General features: G+C 38.1%; 1 protein-coding gene across 1 annotated transcript in view; it reads left to right on the forward strand.

The window, feature by feature from the left end:
- Positions 1-18,690, forward strand: part of LOC134749204 (sodium channel protein 60E) — a 224,917-nt gene that overhangs the window by 193,269 nt on the left and 12,958 nt on the right. Inside the window, exons 8-10 of the mRNA XM_063684072.1 lie at positions 4,353-4,487; positions 4,983-5,200; positions 17,651-17,760. Of these exons, the coding sequence (XP_063540142.1) occupies positions 4,353-4,487; positions 4,983-5,200; positions 17,651-17,760 (463 nt within the window). The remainder of the gene's footprint in view (positions 1-4,352; positions 4,488-4,982; positions 5,201-17,650; positions 17,761-18,690) is intronic.

An 18,690-nucleotide genomic window follows, 5' to 3' on the forward strand; every position in this document is an offset into this window, starting at 1 on the left:
TACGTGTATGTTCGTTAGCGGTATCTATCGTGTCGACCGACCGTACTATCAGCAAATGTCAAACCGCATTGAAACGCGATTTTATATCAGTGTCAACAGTCTGTAGTATTTACCTATCTCTGTTTTAAATCATTAAGGTACGTTTCGCTAATGTACGGCTACAATTTGTTGTTGATTTAATGTTTGCTGGGATTTGATTAAGGGCCTATTAATTGATTTGAGTTAAGGCTCCATTTAGAATAGAAGCCATTTGTAGTCCGAGTGACTAAAAAGACAACTGGCTGACAGGCTGATTGATTTCTTTAAGGTACCGTGGGTGCAGACAGCGGTTTTTGAAAATTTGTAACGCTTTTTAGATTATAACACGGTTGCACGGTATATGAATACCAATCTCGAGGCCTTTCTCTACTACTACTTAAAAAGTTGACTTGGATAGCGAATACAATTAATATTGTTTTAGTGCTAGTAAAGAGTCAACTGTAAGTTCTCACCTTTAAGGCTCTATTTTATTATATCCTTTTAAACTTGTTAGAGACTTTGGGCCTTCCGTTCTGTAGAGACCAGAGTTCTCTCTAGTTCTTATTACTGGTTCGTCTATTCCGTGCTCAGTGTAAATGGCGCCCTAGCTCGAGTAGCGACGCCTGAAATAATACTCGATTAAGATTAAATAATCTATTCAGCGCGAATTTCACTTTGCAGTTTCTTGATGTCTTAACCATTGTTGCAATCTCCCTCTCTCTCTCTAGTCGGTCCCTCATGTCAGTCATGTCTGAGGATCGTGGTCAGTATCAGGGTTGCATCTGCATGGAGTGGATGATCTGCCTCCACCGGTTTCTCTCCAACGCATCTTTGACGACCGTGTAGAAAGCAGAGAATGACGAGTCTTTAACTTGATCGGTCCATCTTATTGGTGAACGACCGCGCGATCTTCTGCCTTCGGTGTTTCCAACCACAACCAGTTTTTCCAAACTTTCATCGCCTCTGCGCACTGTGTGTCCGAAATATGAGAGTATGCGTTCTTGGCATATGGTGGATATACGAGTTTTAACTCGGAGCTGGGTTAGGATTGATGCATTAGTACGCCTTGCAGTCCAAGGTATTCGCAACATTCGTCTCCAGCACAACATCTCAAATGCATCAAACCTTTTTCTCTCTGGCCAGGATAGTCCACGTTTCAACTCCATACAGGAAGATAGTGCTCGTATCAATATGATCTTGGTTTTGATACCAATTCCTCTTTCTTCCAAATGTTGTTAAAACGGGTCATAGCATCCTTTGCCATCCCGATTCGCCTTTTTATCTCGGACACACATTTACCATCATTGCAGATTTGGGAGCCCTTAAATTAGCGGTCGACTATAGCTATCAATGCCAGGAATGTTGAAGGTGACATTTGCTAACTTTGCTATTGTTACGATAGCCGTTAGTATTGCGTGGGCGAAGAAATAATCACGGATTAAATTGATTTGGAATTATAATTTTCCAAAATCTATTAACACCATTCGGAAATATATTACCATCTTGTTGAATTTCATACACAAATGAATAGGCAAAACGTATCCGTTATATATTAATAATTTAATCACAGAGAGATTTTGGACTATTATATTTGGACTATTTTCGATCTCTGCTCAGTTACCCAGCAGATTCTCTTTAACGAGCAGTTCGACAACCTTTCTACGTTCGAATCGTTGATTGTATAAAAGTCTCAATTTTCGATAATTTGAGGAGCTCTATTTCGAAATGTTTAATGTCAAGCGTCCAGAGATAACCATTTAATGCCAAATGAACAGCAAATGAAACATTTACTTCCCGCTATTTAATGAAAATGCGGAATTCACGACAAACTTTAATTAATGAGTAATTTGAAGCGGTTTATTGGCGAAACAATAATTTTATCGACAATAATTTATTAATCAGTACAGTCAAAAGTAATAACAGAATTTTATCACGCACAAACTGCACAATTGGTTGGAGCAATTTAGTAAAATTGGAATTCGATGTTCTTTTGATGAATAAAAATGATTTGAATTTTTAAAGGATTTTGCTGGCGTAAAATCTCAGCGTAAAATTGAATAACAGAGCCCGTTCTTTTTAAAGGGTTTTATAATGCTCATCCACACATGAAACCGCCCGCGACAAATATTGTCGCTGTGGCGAGATAAATATTATTTTAACAGCTATAAACTTTTTTTTGGGTTACTGTGCGAAAGAGATGGGGCATGTTGCTGCGTGCAATAAGAATAGTATGGTTTGGTATGCCAATTCCGTCCGTAAAAAAAGGCGGAAGATTTAAAAAGTGTAGGCGCGAAGGGTTGTCCTCCCATAGAAAATTGGAATTTCGCGCCTTTTTCTACTGACAAAGTGGGTTTGCCAGATTATAATAACTAATCTGACGATGATTGTTTTCGAGCAAATTTATATGCAGCTTAAAAATTTCACGTGATTTAAATATACCGACCATAGTGTGAAAATCGACTTGCAAGATTACATTACATTTTCATAATTATTTTACACTTGGGTCATATCTTTTACCAGTGGCGTAGCTAGGCGTGGGCGAAGTGGGCCGTCGCCCAGTGAAAGAAAATGGCCTCGCAAATGCGATTTCGCCCACGGATAGATTACTTGACGCTATCGTTCGTCTCGTAATCTCGTTCCTGTAGACATCGCTGACTTAAGTGAATCAAAACCTAATTTTTTAACAGCACCTTTTCAGGCGAAATATTTTTTGAGTACCGGAGACATAAAAAAGAAACACGTGATATACAGTGTGGAAAGAATGTATGGGCCCTGAAGGGAAAGTGCCTTTAAACCTCAAGTTAGCTCATTTTGCTTAAAGGAAACATTTTTTTATATAAAAAAAAAAAAAAAACTGCATTCAAAGATTTTTTTTACACCCAACACCCAATACTCTTTATTTTATTTTATTCCCCTATTCGACACAGTTAATGTTCATGATAACATTTCTCCAAGAAAAATTAGACCTTACACTCGTCTGTCGTACAAAATAATATCGTATTCAAGAATATTTTTAGACAAGCAAGATTGAAAAAAAAAACTATTTATTATTGAAATAAAACTATGAAAACGGATTATATCGCGTATATTGAATTTATAATACATCCCGACGTTTCGAACTCTTTACAGCGTTCGTGGTCAACGGGTGACTATTTATTATTATTATAAACGAATGTTTCTTTCCTTTAAGCAAAATGAGTAGTGATGTACCGACTATTGATTTGGCCGTTTTCATCTAAGTTCAGAATTGACACTTGACAAACAATCGTTTTGTTCCTTCAGTTGCGCTATTCATCATAGTAGCTTTGCTAAAAGGTGCTCTTTGCAGCTTCAAAAGCACTAGCACAGGGATTCTAATTCAACTTTAACGTTTTTTTTAATTTGCGATCCTGACCAGACCATGAGTACACCTTGTTGGGAGCATTTCCAAGGCTACGTTTCGCTTACCTACGTAGGTAGTCGCCAATCAAGAACCTATTCCCAGCAGCAACATAGACTTTTTGTAAGAGACCCACATGGTGAATCTCGCGTATCTTCATGGCTCCGACATTAAAAATAATTTAAAAACTGAATAAATAAATAAAACCGGCCAAGTGCGAGTCGGACTCGCCCACCTAGGGTTCCGTACTTTTTAGTATTTGTTGTTATAGCGGCAACAGAAATACATCATCTGTGAAAATTTCAACTGTCGAGCTATCACGGTGGATGAGATGCAGCCTGGTGGCAGACAGACGGACAGAGGAGTCTTAGTAATAGGGTCCCGTTTTTACCCTTTGGGAAAGGAACCCTAAAAATAACTATTGAACTTGACCATAAAATTACACGAAAATTGGTTGAGAGAAATGCGACCTGTAGAGGAAAACTCCAGGTCAATTATATGCTTGAACAAAAGTTTTCGTATGCCCCCTAAATAAGTATTTGAGTAAAATAAACTTAAAGCATAGTTATGGTAAATAATAAATATTGATGTTAATTTTCATTTTTTCCTGTTTTTCTGTCAATTATAAAGTGCCGATTAATCGGCTTTTTTTGCCGACTAGTCGCCGACTACAAATGTGGCTGGATAGTCGGCTTTCCCGACTAGTCGGCCATTTATTCTTTCCACGCTGTACCCATATGTATTTACCCGGATCGTTAATTTTTGATCTTAATCCACAGAAGTGACCTTTTACTATCGGTATATGTATACTTTATGTTTTAAATAATAAATGTAGTTTGCCATGAAAAAATTGAAACGATTCGTAATTCTTGATTATTTTTCTGAAATGTGTTTGACCGATTTAGTTATTAAAGCTTCTTCCCTAAAAAAATAACCATACTATATGGTGTTGCAGGTGCTATCGTCCTGCGGTCCGATGTCCGTGTCATTCTTCACGGTGGTGGTGTTCTTCGGATCCTTCTATCTCATCAATCTGATGCTGGCCGTCGTGGCGCTCAGCTACGAGGAGGAGTCGCAGATCACGCAAGAGGTACGCCGTAGTTACAAGTAGGTCGCAGGTCACTCAAGAGGTTGGTCGCTAATCACTTACCGTAGGTCGCAGGTCACTCAAGAGGGTCGCAGATCTTAGATCCTGAGGTCCGAAGTGAGTGTAATTTTTGACGGTGGTGGTCGGATCATTTATTTATTGCACAAAACATTGTACAAATGGCGGACTTACACAAGAGATAATTTTCAGATCACAAGAGATAGGACGCACAGGGCTCGGAACCGGTATTTTTTAAAAACCCCGAATACCGGTATTTTTGTATGGAGCAAATACCGGTTTCCGACCCCTGAGGACGCAAGTTAATATAGGTAGGTAGGTCGCAGACTGTCGCAGATGATTCTGTAGACGTAGTCTTAAGTGATATTATAAATTCCAATGAGAAATTAGCATCCATTATCCGTAGCTTTTGAAAGAAGAATCACCTTTATTTCTGTCTATGGCCCTTTATACGCACTAACAATACTTATTATGTCACAGGAAAGAAAAAAGGACCTAAACGAGCACAGGGACGACTCGACATTCAGTTTCGACCCCACGTCGCTAGCCGTCAGGACCCTAGCCAAGGACTCAAAGAAGAGGATAGACGCCCGCAAAGGGCTTCTATTAGCATCGTACTCTCGGAAGAGAACGAGGAGACGCAAACGAGGGAAGAGCGCCATACACCACGCTGCTGCCGTCGCTGCTGTGGCTGAGAGGTAAGAAAAGGATGGATGGATGTTGTTCACGTACTTTAAGTGGTGTGTCTTTGAGAATAGTCATGCGCAAAATGTGTCACTAAAAAGAAAAGATTAATCTTTCATACGCTATGAAGTACTTCACTCTTTTAGTTCACTAGATCAGTTTAGTTCAGTTGCTCAAAAGATCCATCTATATCAACAGTACTGGTTTTCTATCTCTCATTCGCGGATATAATGAGTTGAATGAAGGATTCGATTGATAATTTCATTCAATATGTATCACTCAAATAAATGAATTTATGAATCGAAGGTTTAAACGTGGCGTCCTTTCACTCTCTAAACGAAAAAGCATGTAAATGAAAAGATAATTAAACTGAACGGCTGAAGAAATATATAAATAAATCCGACGTGAACTAGTGAATGAAAGAGTGTCATCAAGTGAAGTTGTTCATTTGAATCTTTCATTCGCGAACTACTCATGTCTATTTGAGAACATACCGTTTGAAGTTGGTTTTGTGTCGCCGTTGATGTCGTGCACAGCTGCAGAATTCTTTCATCTAATGAGAAAGACGGTAAGCACACGACAGAGCTTACTTGTGTCCAATATAATTATAACAATAAAAATGTGTAACGACTCACGGAAGTTTTAAAGTTAGGTTAACGCTCCTCAGTTTATAGGATTAAAAAATATGTCATAGTTATATAAAGGAAAAATAGCAAAGGTTGAGGCTGGATTTCAACTAGCTTAACTGCTTTGGCAGCTAACATATAACCAGAACTTACATATATCTCTTACATTTTTGTTTACTATTTATTTACTCATTCATAGCGTAAAATGGAAAGCGATGTCGAAAACCCTCGGGACCATCAAACTATAGCGACTGAAAAGAAAACTACTTCGAAGTCCCGGTCTCTATCTATTATAGGTACTTGTCAGCATGCGCATCTTCTCAGAAGCTCGAAAGCGATTTCACTTGCGAAGTGAATCCAATATTTTTAGAAGCTTTTTGTTAGTAAGAAATCCAATATTTTTAGAAGCTTTTTATTTTAAATGGTTTTCAAATTTTTAACTCATTCCTTAATGAGTTAAAAATTTGAAAACCATTTAAAACCATACTTTTGACCTGAATAAATCGGTAACAAAACATATCTATAGAAAACAAAACAACCTCACTGCGTCTGACTTTTTAGAATCATCTCACTGAATTGATGTGGAAGAGAAAAGTACGTAATAGTTGGTAACAAAAATGAGAACTGTGACTAAAAACCGAACAAGTGCGAGTCGGACTCGCCCACCGAGGGTTCCGTACGAATTTATTATTTATTATTTAGCGGCAACAGAAATACATCATCTGTGAAAATTTCAACTGTCTAGCTACCACGGTTCATGAGGTACAGCCTGGTGACAGAACGACAGACGGACAGTGGAGTCTTAGTAATAGGGTCCCGTTTTTACCCTTTGGGTACGGAACCCTAAAACTAACTGACAAGAACCCCTAACGAGTTCTTTACTAGTACATAGATAGTTAGGGTCGGTTGCACCAACTCTTTGTCATCGTTAAAGAGTTCGCTAAATTGTATTGTATGGAAAGTTTCATAGTAAACCGCCGCGGCGCACCAGGTGTCGTTGATCAGTCTGTCAAGTGCAGATGGTGCAACTGGCACTAAGTCTATTAGAATATCTCACAAGCTCCAGATTTTTTCGCGCGCAAAGTAAAAAAAAAGTTATTACCTAGACAGTGTAACAGGTCAATTAAGGCGATGTAGTCACTGCATTAGATAATTTATAGCTATCGCAGCAACAGGTAGTTCATATGCCAACACTTCGCATCTATTAAAAAAATAACATTGTTCAGGAATAAAAGCGACAAATTTTTTACTGAAGTTATATATTAGAGAGAAGTTAATTTTGTTTCCTTTTACGGATATTTAATATTTCCTAATTTTTTTAAAACAAAACATATTTCTTCAGTTTTACTTTAGCTTATTTATACCTACATCCCGGTTTTAAGCGCAAGAAATACGTGTTAGTAAAAACATAGCCTACCAATGCTGTAGGTACCATACCAATATAACATTTTACCCCAATTATTTTTCTTTCTCTATGCCATACCCATTACCTGCGGCACAGATTTCTTTATCTAATACCTTCTCCATTGTCTTTTATTTTAAATCTGAAGTCAAACATGAAGATTTTGAGAGTAAAAACAGACGTTCTTCCTACAGAACCGACAGAAATAGTAAACCCTTTTAAGTAACTTCTCAAACTTCAAAAATCCATTTCATCCAGCGCTCGCGGCTACCGAACATTGACTTTCCGTTTAAACCCGACCCGACTAAGCTCCCGGCGTGTGTTCTCATGGTTACGCGAGCTCTGATATATCAAATTCTTAGGTTTTGGTCTCTGTGTGACACCATACGCTGCATACAGCATCGCATTGTATTGTATTGTAGTTCGGGCGATTTTCTGCAACTCGACGACAGGCGCCTATTTTGCGTGATACAACAGCATCGCATTCTTCCTATATTATGTGACGCTACACGCAGCGGTGTTAGCCGAGAAAAGACCTTTGCACAACGCGTAATATTGGGTCAGTATACAACTTTTAAACCAAAAATACGACTGTATCAATGGTGATATTGCCAAACCTGACTATTACTTGGTCAGTTTTACACTGTTTTTCCAAAGCTCGGTTAGCAATTGAAAGGACGCTACAAATGTCCACCGCACTCTTCGGCGTTTCATGCATCATTGGAATTGCAACATCTTTGTCACAGAGATCTGTGATTTGCATGGCTTTGCATCGGTACACGGCACACGGAGCGAAATGTTCAAAATGTCTAGCGGCGAATACTTATTATTTTGTTTTGAATAAATGCCACACATGACACTGTGCGAAAGTATGGTACATAAGAAAGTACAGAGATTAATATTAACGTAGAACAAGAACGGGAACTCATTAAAAGCGTTAAATGTACAGTAATTATCTGTACCTACTTCAAATGTGAAAGACCTTATTAACTTAAAATAGCCGATAAGTTAATAAGTACCTACATACAATCATCGTCAAATAGAAAGGACTAAAATTGTAAAAATTCCGTATAGCATTGATTAGTTTAACCTCGTATTTAATCCATAACTTATTAAATGTACGATTACTAAATGTACTTACGTGAAAATGTCAACTTCCGCAGGGGAATAGGTTTTAGTTTTTTTTTATTTTAAGGCGCTTCGCGCAGTTTTTGGCCAAAAACTGTTACTATTAGTTTTATTTATTTTTAGTTTTAGTTTTTAAGTTTTATAAGTTAGTTATTTAATTTAGAGGTGAAAATGTATATGCATTTTTAACAATATTTAACATTAGAAAGTTTATCTCCACTTCCGCTTAAGAAAACTTCTTAAAACAATATTTGTACTAAACTTCCTATCATTTCGCAAAAGCGAAACAAACCACACAAGATTTTGTGTTCCAGTTTCGCTTACAGCTATTGTTTAGCGGATAATTTCGGTATGATACGGTTCGTTTGTCGGTTATCGTGACGCACAATATACGAGGGCAGGGTTGCCCAACCAATAAATAAATTCCTAACCAAACATTCCGCACAAAGAGTGGGGTGTGGAGTCTTATTAATATGTAAAAATTAAATACTGTTCTTGTTGTTGTTTACTTATTGAAAAACTGAAGGCCAAAATGAAACTGACAAAATGGGGCCAATAATGATGGCAAATGTTTTGTTTAATTTTGAGGGATGAAGCAACTTTCTCACACTCAAATTTACTGCAAAGTGTTTCGGCGCAGTCTATACAAACACTCAAGAGCAATGAAAATTAGTCATTTTGTACGGATATTTTAATACAAAGTGATCCCGTTTCCTTTACAATTGCAAATACCTGATAAGGCGGAGAAAATTCTAACGTCTGGGTAACCCTACAAAGCGCCCCCGAGAAAACTCGTCCGTTGTCGCAAATTCAATTGAAACCAATGTTCGATATGTAGGAAATGGCCTTATTTTATTACCTGCCTCGACCTCTTTTTTTATTTCCCTACAAAGAGGTCGCGTTATAAAACTGCGATGGTTCGTATCCTTTGTATTTATACATAGATGTCGTGTGTTAAAAGGAGTTAGCACGCCTAGTGTGTTAGTGCGTTAGCGTATTCGTTTCCTTCTTAATTTATCAAATATTACATTGTAGGGTTCCATAGCCAACTAGGAATCCTTATAGTTTTGCCATGCCATGTCCCTTTATCTGTTGTGTGGGCGTCCGCGGTCTAGCTAACTGACCGTCAGTGCTAGAAAGCTGCAATTCAGCATATGTATATAAATATTATAAATCAATCACGCCGACAAATCGGTAAAGAATAATTTTTAAGAAAAAAAACCGACTTCAATGGGGGATGCCGCTGAAAGTTTACTTATTGTTGATGGTGCACTCTTAGATTCCAGACAATGAAATGAAATAGACAGCATATTTTGCGTAATTATCCTAATCCATCTTTTGACTAATTTTGCCTAATTGCCTAATTATTATAATATTGCCTAATAATGTAGAAAAGGAGGTAAAACCACCCACTTTTCTAGTAGCATTTCGTTGTTGTAAGGGTCGCAGTTCTAACCTAACCTAACCTACTTTTTTGATAGCATTTCGTTTCTGTAAGGGTCACAGTTCTAACCTAACCTAACCCACTTTTCTAGTAGCATTTCCGGGTCCGGGTATGGGTCCGGATCCGAGTCCGGGTCCGTGTCCGGCTGTCCGGGTCCAAGTTTGGGTCAGAGTTCGGTCCGGGTCCGGATCCGAGTTGGGGTCCATGTCCAGACCCGGGTCCGGGTCCGAGTCCGGGTCCAAGTTTGGGTCTGGGTCCATAAGGAAGAGAACAGATCGCCAAACGTGAACTATGTGTCATTGAAGAGTTCCATTCTGATCATCATCAGCAGTTCCACTTAATCAAATTTCACTTTTTTAAATGTAAATGCTGGATTTGTTGATGAAAATACAAAAATCACAATATGTATGCATTTCACATTTGAGGAGTTCCCTCGGTTCCTCATGGGTCTCATCATCAGAACTCGAGCTTGACAAAAATATGCCTTAAAAACTTAAGTTGCTTAACAAACATAAAGAAGAGGACAAATCGCCAAACGTAAACTATGCGTCATTAAAGAGTTCCATTCTGATCATCATCAGCAGTTCCACTTCATCAAATGTCACTTTTTAAAATGGAAATGCTGGATTTGTTGATAAAAATACAAAAAATCACTATATGTATGCCTTTCACATTTGAGGAGTTCCCTCGATTCCTCATGGATCCCATCATCAGAACTCGAGCTTGACAAAAATGTTTCTTGAAAACCTAACATGCTTAACAAACATAACGAAGAGGACAAATCGCCAAACGTGAACTATGCGTCATTGAAGAGTTCCGTTCTGATCATCATCAGCAGTTCCACTTCATCAAATGTCACTTTTTTTAAATGTAAGTGCTTGATTTGTTGATGAAAATACTAAAATCACTATATGTAAGCCTTTAACATTTGAGGAGTTCCCTCGATTCCTCATGGATCCCATCATCAGAACTGCGTTTTGACAAAAACGGGACCAATCTGTATGTATATACTTACATTAAAAAAAGAATTTTCAAAATCGGTCCAGAAATGACGGAGTTATGGAGTAACAAACATTAAAAAAAAAAAAAAAAAACCTGAAATCTTGAAGTCGGTTAAAAAGAAGAAAAAATCATTGTTAGGGAACCTCCCCTAAACGTTTTAAGTGGGGATGTTATTTTTATTCGTGTCAACCCTCTAGTGTGCGGTGCCGTTTATGTGCAAGGTCATGTGACTAGTGGCACTAAATAGCACCTAAAAAACATTGTATTTGTGCTTTAACCAAATTTTGTTAGTGATGTGGTCGGAGCAACATCCCCCGCCCGACTAAAATGCGGCACAAATTCATGAGATACTAAAAAATTATGAAGTTGTGCAATCATTAAATCTTACTATCGTGTCGTAGTCGTGCCATGATCCATGACGTCAATGTGGCTGACTCAGTAAATGCCGGTTATGGAAAAAAAATACAATGCTTGATGGTACCTAAACCGTCACCGTTAAAGCTATATGAATGCTCTTCCAATCCAATTCCAATTTCAATACCGATTTTTCGACACTGAACTTATCTGTCTGTTGGATCAGCGCTCAGTCAATGGAATTCAGTTTAGTTGTAGATTGAAAAATCATCCTGCGGCAGCAGAACTGTCAATTTGTTACACTAAAATGGACTGCCATTAATTTCTGTACTTACACTTAAATTTGTTTTTAGCGTTTTATATACGCTTGTCAAATGTACTAGGAGCCGGTATACATACTTACATAGAAAAATACATACTTATATACGTGCCCTTACCAGGATTCGAACACAGGACCTCCTTCTTCATAGGCAGGGTCACTAGTTCACTACCGGCTAGGCTAGGAGGCCGGCAACTACCTAGTTGAGATGTATACAGTAAGCAATTTTCATTTTTAAAATAAGTTAAGGTTGTAAGCACAAACTGTTGTACATATTTTAATTTTATGGGACGAATTTCAATTCAATGGAAGGAAGTATTAGTTAACGCGTAGGCGGACACAAATTACAATGTAGGCGTAACCTTTATACTTTCCGTTTTCCTCCTGTTTCCTTAGAAACGGCGGACCCGGGTATCTTTTATTTCCTTACCTAGCAATCTATATTACATTTCAAACAGTAGGTAGGTACATACCTAATACTTATGAGACGTTTCTTTTTTTTTATTCAATTCAATTTGACTACTACTGCTATACATATACCTACATCCTGTTTTTCTTATTTGAACCTCAAGTACCTAATAAAAAAATGTATCCGGTGTGAAAGGGTGCAGCATATAGATAACACCAGATTCCTTTAACTTTGTGATGTCTACCTACAGGAAAGACGTGAACGAGCTATGCATTATAAAATGTGTAAAACTCATTTTTATTGGGCAGATCGGGTAGTACTGTCATTTTAGAATTTTAGGGTCAGCAACGCGCATGTAACACCGCTGGAGTTGCAGCCGTCCATAGGCTACGGTGACTACATACCATCAGGCGGGCCGTATGCTTGTTTGCCACCAACGTGGTATAAAAAATCTGGTATATATATCTGGTATAGTTTAATAACAGGACTTAAATGTACTCGCTGTCGCTGTTGCCTCGTCCGTCACTCAGTTAGAACAATGAATTCACTTACTTCGTTATTCTGCGTGCCCAAAAGGCTTGTCATTCACAGTTCACGCGATTGATTGATCACGAGACGATAAATATCTATGGGTCCATTAGTCACATAAATGATCAAAGCTTTTTAGTGATACGAGAATACCTATGCCTTATAAAAGTAAAACAATTACACAGTTTTTTTTTAACCCTATTTTACATTTGAGTAGGTAAGTTAGTTTAAGTAGTGAATTTCCGTTGCCTGGGAGGTTATGGGAATCACACTGAGCAAGTTTTACTATGAGACCAACCACGAAATCGCGAAAAAAAATTTTACCCTCCCGTAGAAAATGGACCAGCCAAAATGTATGAAACAGCCAAAAAATTTTTCGCGATTTCGGAGTTGGTCCCATAGTCAAAGTTGCTGAGTATAAAGTATAGACTAACTGGAAAATGCATCAATAATTACTTGTGTAAAGTTACAAAAAGCGAAAAACCTATACGAACTAGATAAATTTGAAATGAAATGACTCCAAATAAAACATATTCGCCCGGCAATACTGCAAAACGAATTTTCAATATAGATAAGGCGCAAAAACCTGCAATTTTTTGGACCGCTTCACGGTGGCTAAAGCTTTTCACACGCGGATTTTTATAAAACCGCACCAGCTGTCACCGACCTTTTATTTTGTGCACTTGGCATATTTTAAAAGGATTTTAACTATTTCACAAGCTGCCATGATCGCAATATTCGCAATTTATCTTGCAGTGTTCTCGTTCCTGCCACTATCGTGTTATTTATTGATATTTTATTCACAATATTGGCGCTTTAATAAATTTAGCAGTACTTCGTACTCGTACCTATCTGTTCTACCCTTGAAGTAAGATATTTTGATCTTAGTTCAAGTGTACACACCTAATTTAATTTACTGCGAAAAAAACTAGAAGTGGATGGATGGCACAGCCGGTTTTTAAGCGTTTGCAGCATTCGTAAACTCAACTGAGATAACGCTGTCTCCATTCTATAGATTCCCTAATCATATGATAAGTGAAATTGTAACGTTTTCTAGTATAGTTTACCCCCTAAAACTTTCTCGAAAGTTAGAATCTAATTCAAAGGTGTATGTGAAGTCCCCAACCCGGGCTAGCGTGGGGACTATAGCCCAATCCCTCTCATGCTCGAGAGGAGGCCTGTGCCCAGCAGTGGGACGTATATAGGCTGAAATATTATTATAGGCCAAACTAGCCAAATTTGTTTTTTTGGGAACATTTGCCGAAATGAGACGTGGAAATAGACTCATCACTTGCTATACCTACGCCTTACACTACCTCGAGGACGGGACGGGGTTCTTTGCATTGGCCGCACTTACCTCCAAGCCAAGCTAGCTCAGGACTATTAGAACAAAATTGACCAAGTGTTAAAAAAAACATTATTTTGTACATATTTTTTATAGTCTGCATGTTCTCAAATGATTTTTACGCTTAAGACGGTAATCTGTTAAACAAAAGCCATTGTCTCTTTTCTGCGAGCGGTCGGCCATTGTGTGCCATTGTGTGTGAGCGCCGCACGCGCCAACGAGACATAGAGATAAAGAGACAATGGCTTTTGTTTAACACATACAGATTACCGTCTTAAGCGTAAAAATCATTTGAGAAGATGCAGACTATACAATAGTATCTTCTTAAAGGAACTTCAAATGTATTTGATAATTAACAACTAGTCATAAATGCGTGTGTCCTGACTGACTGACTGGCTGACTCATCAACGCAGAGCCGAAATTACAAATGTTACGAAGTTGAAATTTGCACACGGTTATATTTACAATATGTACAAGAGATAAGGAGTTGTATTATTTAGGACCTTATTTTTTTAAGTGTTATAAATTCGTAAGCAAATGTTTAGCTACTTATGAAGGATTTTATGTTTTAAACCTAAAATCTATTCCTGAGCTAAGCGGTTTACCCTCCTAAGCTTCAAGCTAATACACAGAAAACCAACACTCGAAAGCAGATCCAATAAATTCCCCACAAACTTCCACAAAGCAGAGTTATTCCAACTGGAAAATAAATAGGCTCCTCTAGCTTTATTTAACTGTTATTAATCAGTGTTTGAAAGCTTTTCGTTTGATAATGAAATATTTCAGGATTGGTAAACAGTTTCGAGCGTTAAATTAAATTTGAATGATATGTACATAATATGAATTCTTGTAAATTGACATGCCTGCAATTTATAATGTAATCTGTATTATGAAATAAATGAATCTAAATCTAAATCTATGAATTAAATGAACGACAAGCTCAAAAAAGCTTGCTTTTTATTAAGGGGAGTTTCTTGTTTCTAATTTATTTTATTTATCAGAATCAGAACGTTTATTGGTAAAAGCAATATTATTTTACATGTCAGGAATTGGGTATACATAATAATATATGTTACATGTTACAACAATTATGAAAATTATAAAAATTTATAGCATAATTAGGTACATTATTCGTTCATTATTAAGAACCATAACATAAATGTATTACATAATTTAACCAAATCAATACACATTAAGTACCAACAAAGTTAGCAATATCCTATTCGCTATTTCCTTATTATTCCTTTCCCCTTATTCATTGCTAAATACTTGCAGTTTTCCCGCCATGTAACGAAAATATTTCGTAGAGGCGTAATGACAATGTGTTGTGAGTGTTGTGACTAGCGCTGAAACAGCCCTACCTAGAGATATCTAGAATGTACGTGTAAGCCGGCTGATCAAAATGATCAGCAGTAAACTATGTAACTTCTCAAACAATAAAAAATTGCGAACACTAACGATGACAGACAGTTGTAACCCAGTAACAGGGAAATACTATCGAAAAAGCGGCACATCGCTTATTGCGAGTAAATAGTACATATGTCCTTCCTTTAAATTTATTGAAAATTCAATTCCATTTCGCTGCGGGAAGTTAATCGCGACACGAATCGACAAATCTAACCGCATCGCCGCCCTAAAAGTCCATAAAAATAATCAATGGCGGGTCATTTATTAGTTTTTCGATAGTTGCTGCTCGCGGCTACGAGAAATCTCATTCCGTCTGGCTCCTTTATGTACCTATATATAGATGGTATTCAGTGTGGGTCTTTAGTACTAATAGATTTTGATGTAATATCTAGACTTCTAGACATTAGCCATGATTGTGAAAGGGTGAGTCGCTAGGAATTGTACCTAATTCCTAAAGTAAAAAGTAGATACTTCTTTTTTACCAATTTCAACAAAGGGGGGATGTCGATTCGCCTGCTTTTTTTTATTTCTGCATAAGTATTTTAGGTATAGAGCATTTATGGCTAATGTTATGCTCATATTACCGCCCTACATACATAACAGCCGTAACGGCCAATTTTTCAATTTGTTGTGTGCGAGTACATGCAGTAAACTATTGAATGAGTTTTCCAATAGCTGTTGCAGCAATATACCTGAGGCAGAATACTACCCCGTAGTGGTTAATTTTACAAGCCTGCGAGCCGATAAAACTCAAGAAAGTAACAAATTGTTCCTTGGCTACCTTATTTATGGCAGCTCTGTGGTGTGATTTGGTACACTATATGTATTTCTATGGTAATTGGCATGGCCAAAATGTCATATCGTGCAATTTTCCGTATCGCATTATGCTCCGTTGCTATGACATCGCTACTTTAGCGCCAAGGAGTCACTTTGTTTACTTTTAAGAGTTAAATTGGGCCCTTGTCAACGTCCACCCTAGCGTAGCGTTAATTAAAATATTGTAGGTAGAGGCTTAACGTCAACGTGTCGAGATTAACGCCGAATGGGTTAACCGATATTTAAAACGTATTTGTTTCAAAACCTGAATGGACTTATTTTTTTTTTATTAAAGGAATAATGGAAAAATAGGCCGCTTCGGGCAAGATGGTCTCATTATTTATGGAACTGAAACTTGATGATGATATTCGTAAAAGCATCGAGTCACCATAATATCGTTACGCTTTCATTTATTACCTGACTGTGCGACGCAAAGGAGGGAAATGCGTTAGTTAATACACAAACATGTTCTAAATTGAGTTAGGTTGAATTTGCTCTTATAAAGCATCACGACTGAAACTTTGCTGTAAACAGAGTCGGACCAAGGTAGGTTTTCATGCCAAGTATTATGTCAAGTATGGCGATAATAGGGATATATGTATATGTAATATGTATTCTTACTACCAAGTTTGTGCAAAGTTAGCATGATCAGAGTCTATCACAACAAGATAAAATTGCCGCAGTTACATTACATTAATTAATCAAAAACTAACGTTCCAAATTATTGACGGCCTCAACTAAGTGTGTCAAATGACGTAGGTACTAGGTACACCTGTGTAACCCGGTTTTGGCGTCAACACGGTGGATTTGCATGATAATGTGTTAGCGGAACTTGGCGTGGTGAGCAGGAAGCGAAGGGTGCTGATGTTGACTTGTGCTACACATTTTCAATTTTACAAGCCTTTATTTAACTTGCAATTTATGTATGTTTGTTCGGGTCAAATCTTGCAAGCTAAATTAGACCCACTTCCCATTATTCGATGGAGCTGAAACTTCACATGCTCAAAGCTTGTTTCAAAAATGAAATTTTTGTAGTGCTAGCAGTACGCCAAAAAACGCCCAGCCCATTTGAATCAATTAGAACCAAAAAGTAAAAAATTGGAGATGGCGTCATCTTTTTTTGGTATAGGAAAATAAAATTGTACAGAAACCTATCGTGTGTGGTATCAAATGAAAGGGCTCTTTAAGCCGATTCTTAAAAATATATCACATTACATTTCAGACCCTTTTTTTTTTAAATTAGAATAAAAATAATTTTCAGAAAATACCAAGTTTGGGCTTCTCCAGATACGACCCGTTCCTAAGTTTTATATACCTTAAATAATACCTAACATACTCATCAACCCAACCCACCAACTGTGGTAACAGCATTAAACAGCGGGGGTAGCATGTTGCCGCTCAGCAATCTCATCCCAAGAATAGGGAATCCTAAATTAATTCCAAAATTCTGCCGCCAGAAGCACTAGCACCTATCGAAAACCATAGAGTAACTTATACATACTGTGCCTTAAACAGCTTTTGACAAGTTTTCACTATGACGTTGATGCATCAAGGCGGTTTGTTTACAGATGTCCCTGTGATTGTGCTAGTGACGCTCTACGCAGATAACGCAGAGTTTCGCGTAATATTCCCTATTGGTACAACTTTACGATTTTTTCTTAATTTTCTCGTAAACATTTTACAGGTCACGTTCCCGCTCGCGGTCGCGTTCCGTGACGCCGAGCGCGTCGCCGCCGCCGGCGCCCGCGCCGCCGCCCCCGCCCCCGCACACGCTGCACCCCGACAACGCACTAGGTAACGCGCTGGCTCGTTTGGCTGTTGTGGACCAACCTGGTTTGTGCCTTCCGTTGTTGTATGCACATTGCACATCGACACCAACGCCTCGGCCTCGAAACGCACTCTCCGTTTGATTTACCAATATATAATTATGGTATTCAGCGTTCAGCGTCTGCGTTGAGCGTGCGTTTCATGGCCTTTGGTTAACACGTCGCCGCTTTTCCCCGCACACTCTCCAACCTGACAACGCACTGGGTAACACACTGACACGTTTGGCTGTTTGGGATACCAACCTGGTTTTTGCCCTATATTCCATTTCCAAAATGCAAGTTTCCGTTGTTCCCTGTGAAACTTTCATGAAATTTCCGAGAAATTTTCCAACTTTTTAACCTACACTGAAATAATATGGCGCTACCGCCTTGTTCCCCGCACACGTTGGATGCCTACATCGCACTATGTAATGGACTACTTCGGTTTGAACGTTCGCATACGTATCCACAGTCCACACCGTACCCCGACAACGCACTAAGTAACGTGCCAGCTCATTTTGTCGTTGTGGACCAACCCGGTTTGTCTTCGTATTGTTGTTGTACCCAAACATATATTTACATCACGTCATCGCCTTCCTCGCACACTCTTCACCCCAATAACGCATTAGATAATGCACTGAGGTAACCCACTGGATCAATAGAACTTAGAACCTGTTGTGCCTCCATTTTGTTGTACCTATCCAAATCCCAAGTGTGAATAGCTACAGTTCGCGAACGAAGTCTGAGGGATTTTGAACTACAGGGTTCCTGTACGATCCCTCGAACTTTGAGCATTATATTTTCGGTGTTGATAATATCTATGTTTTCTATAGAGTACCCTAAACGTTCTAGTTGTGATCACGCTGCTTTCTCCATGTTAAATACCTTGGCATTTAGGTTTTTAGAATTCTTCCTTTTT

This window comes from Cydia strobilella, chromosome 18, assembly GCF_947568885.1.
Source record: "Cydia strobilella chromosome 18, ilCydStro3.1, whole genome shotgun sequence".
NCBI classification, from domain to species: domain Eukaryota; kingdom Metazoa; phylum Arthropoda; class Insecta; order Lepidoptera; family Tortricidae; genus Cydia; species Cydia strobilella.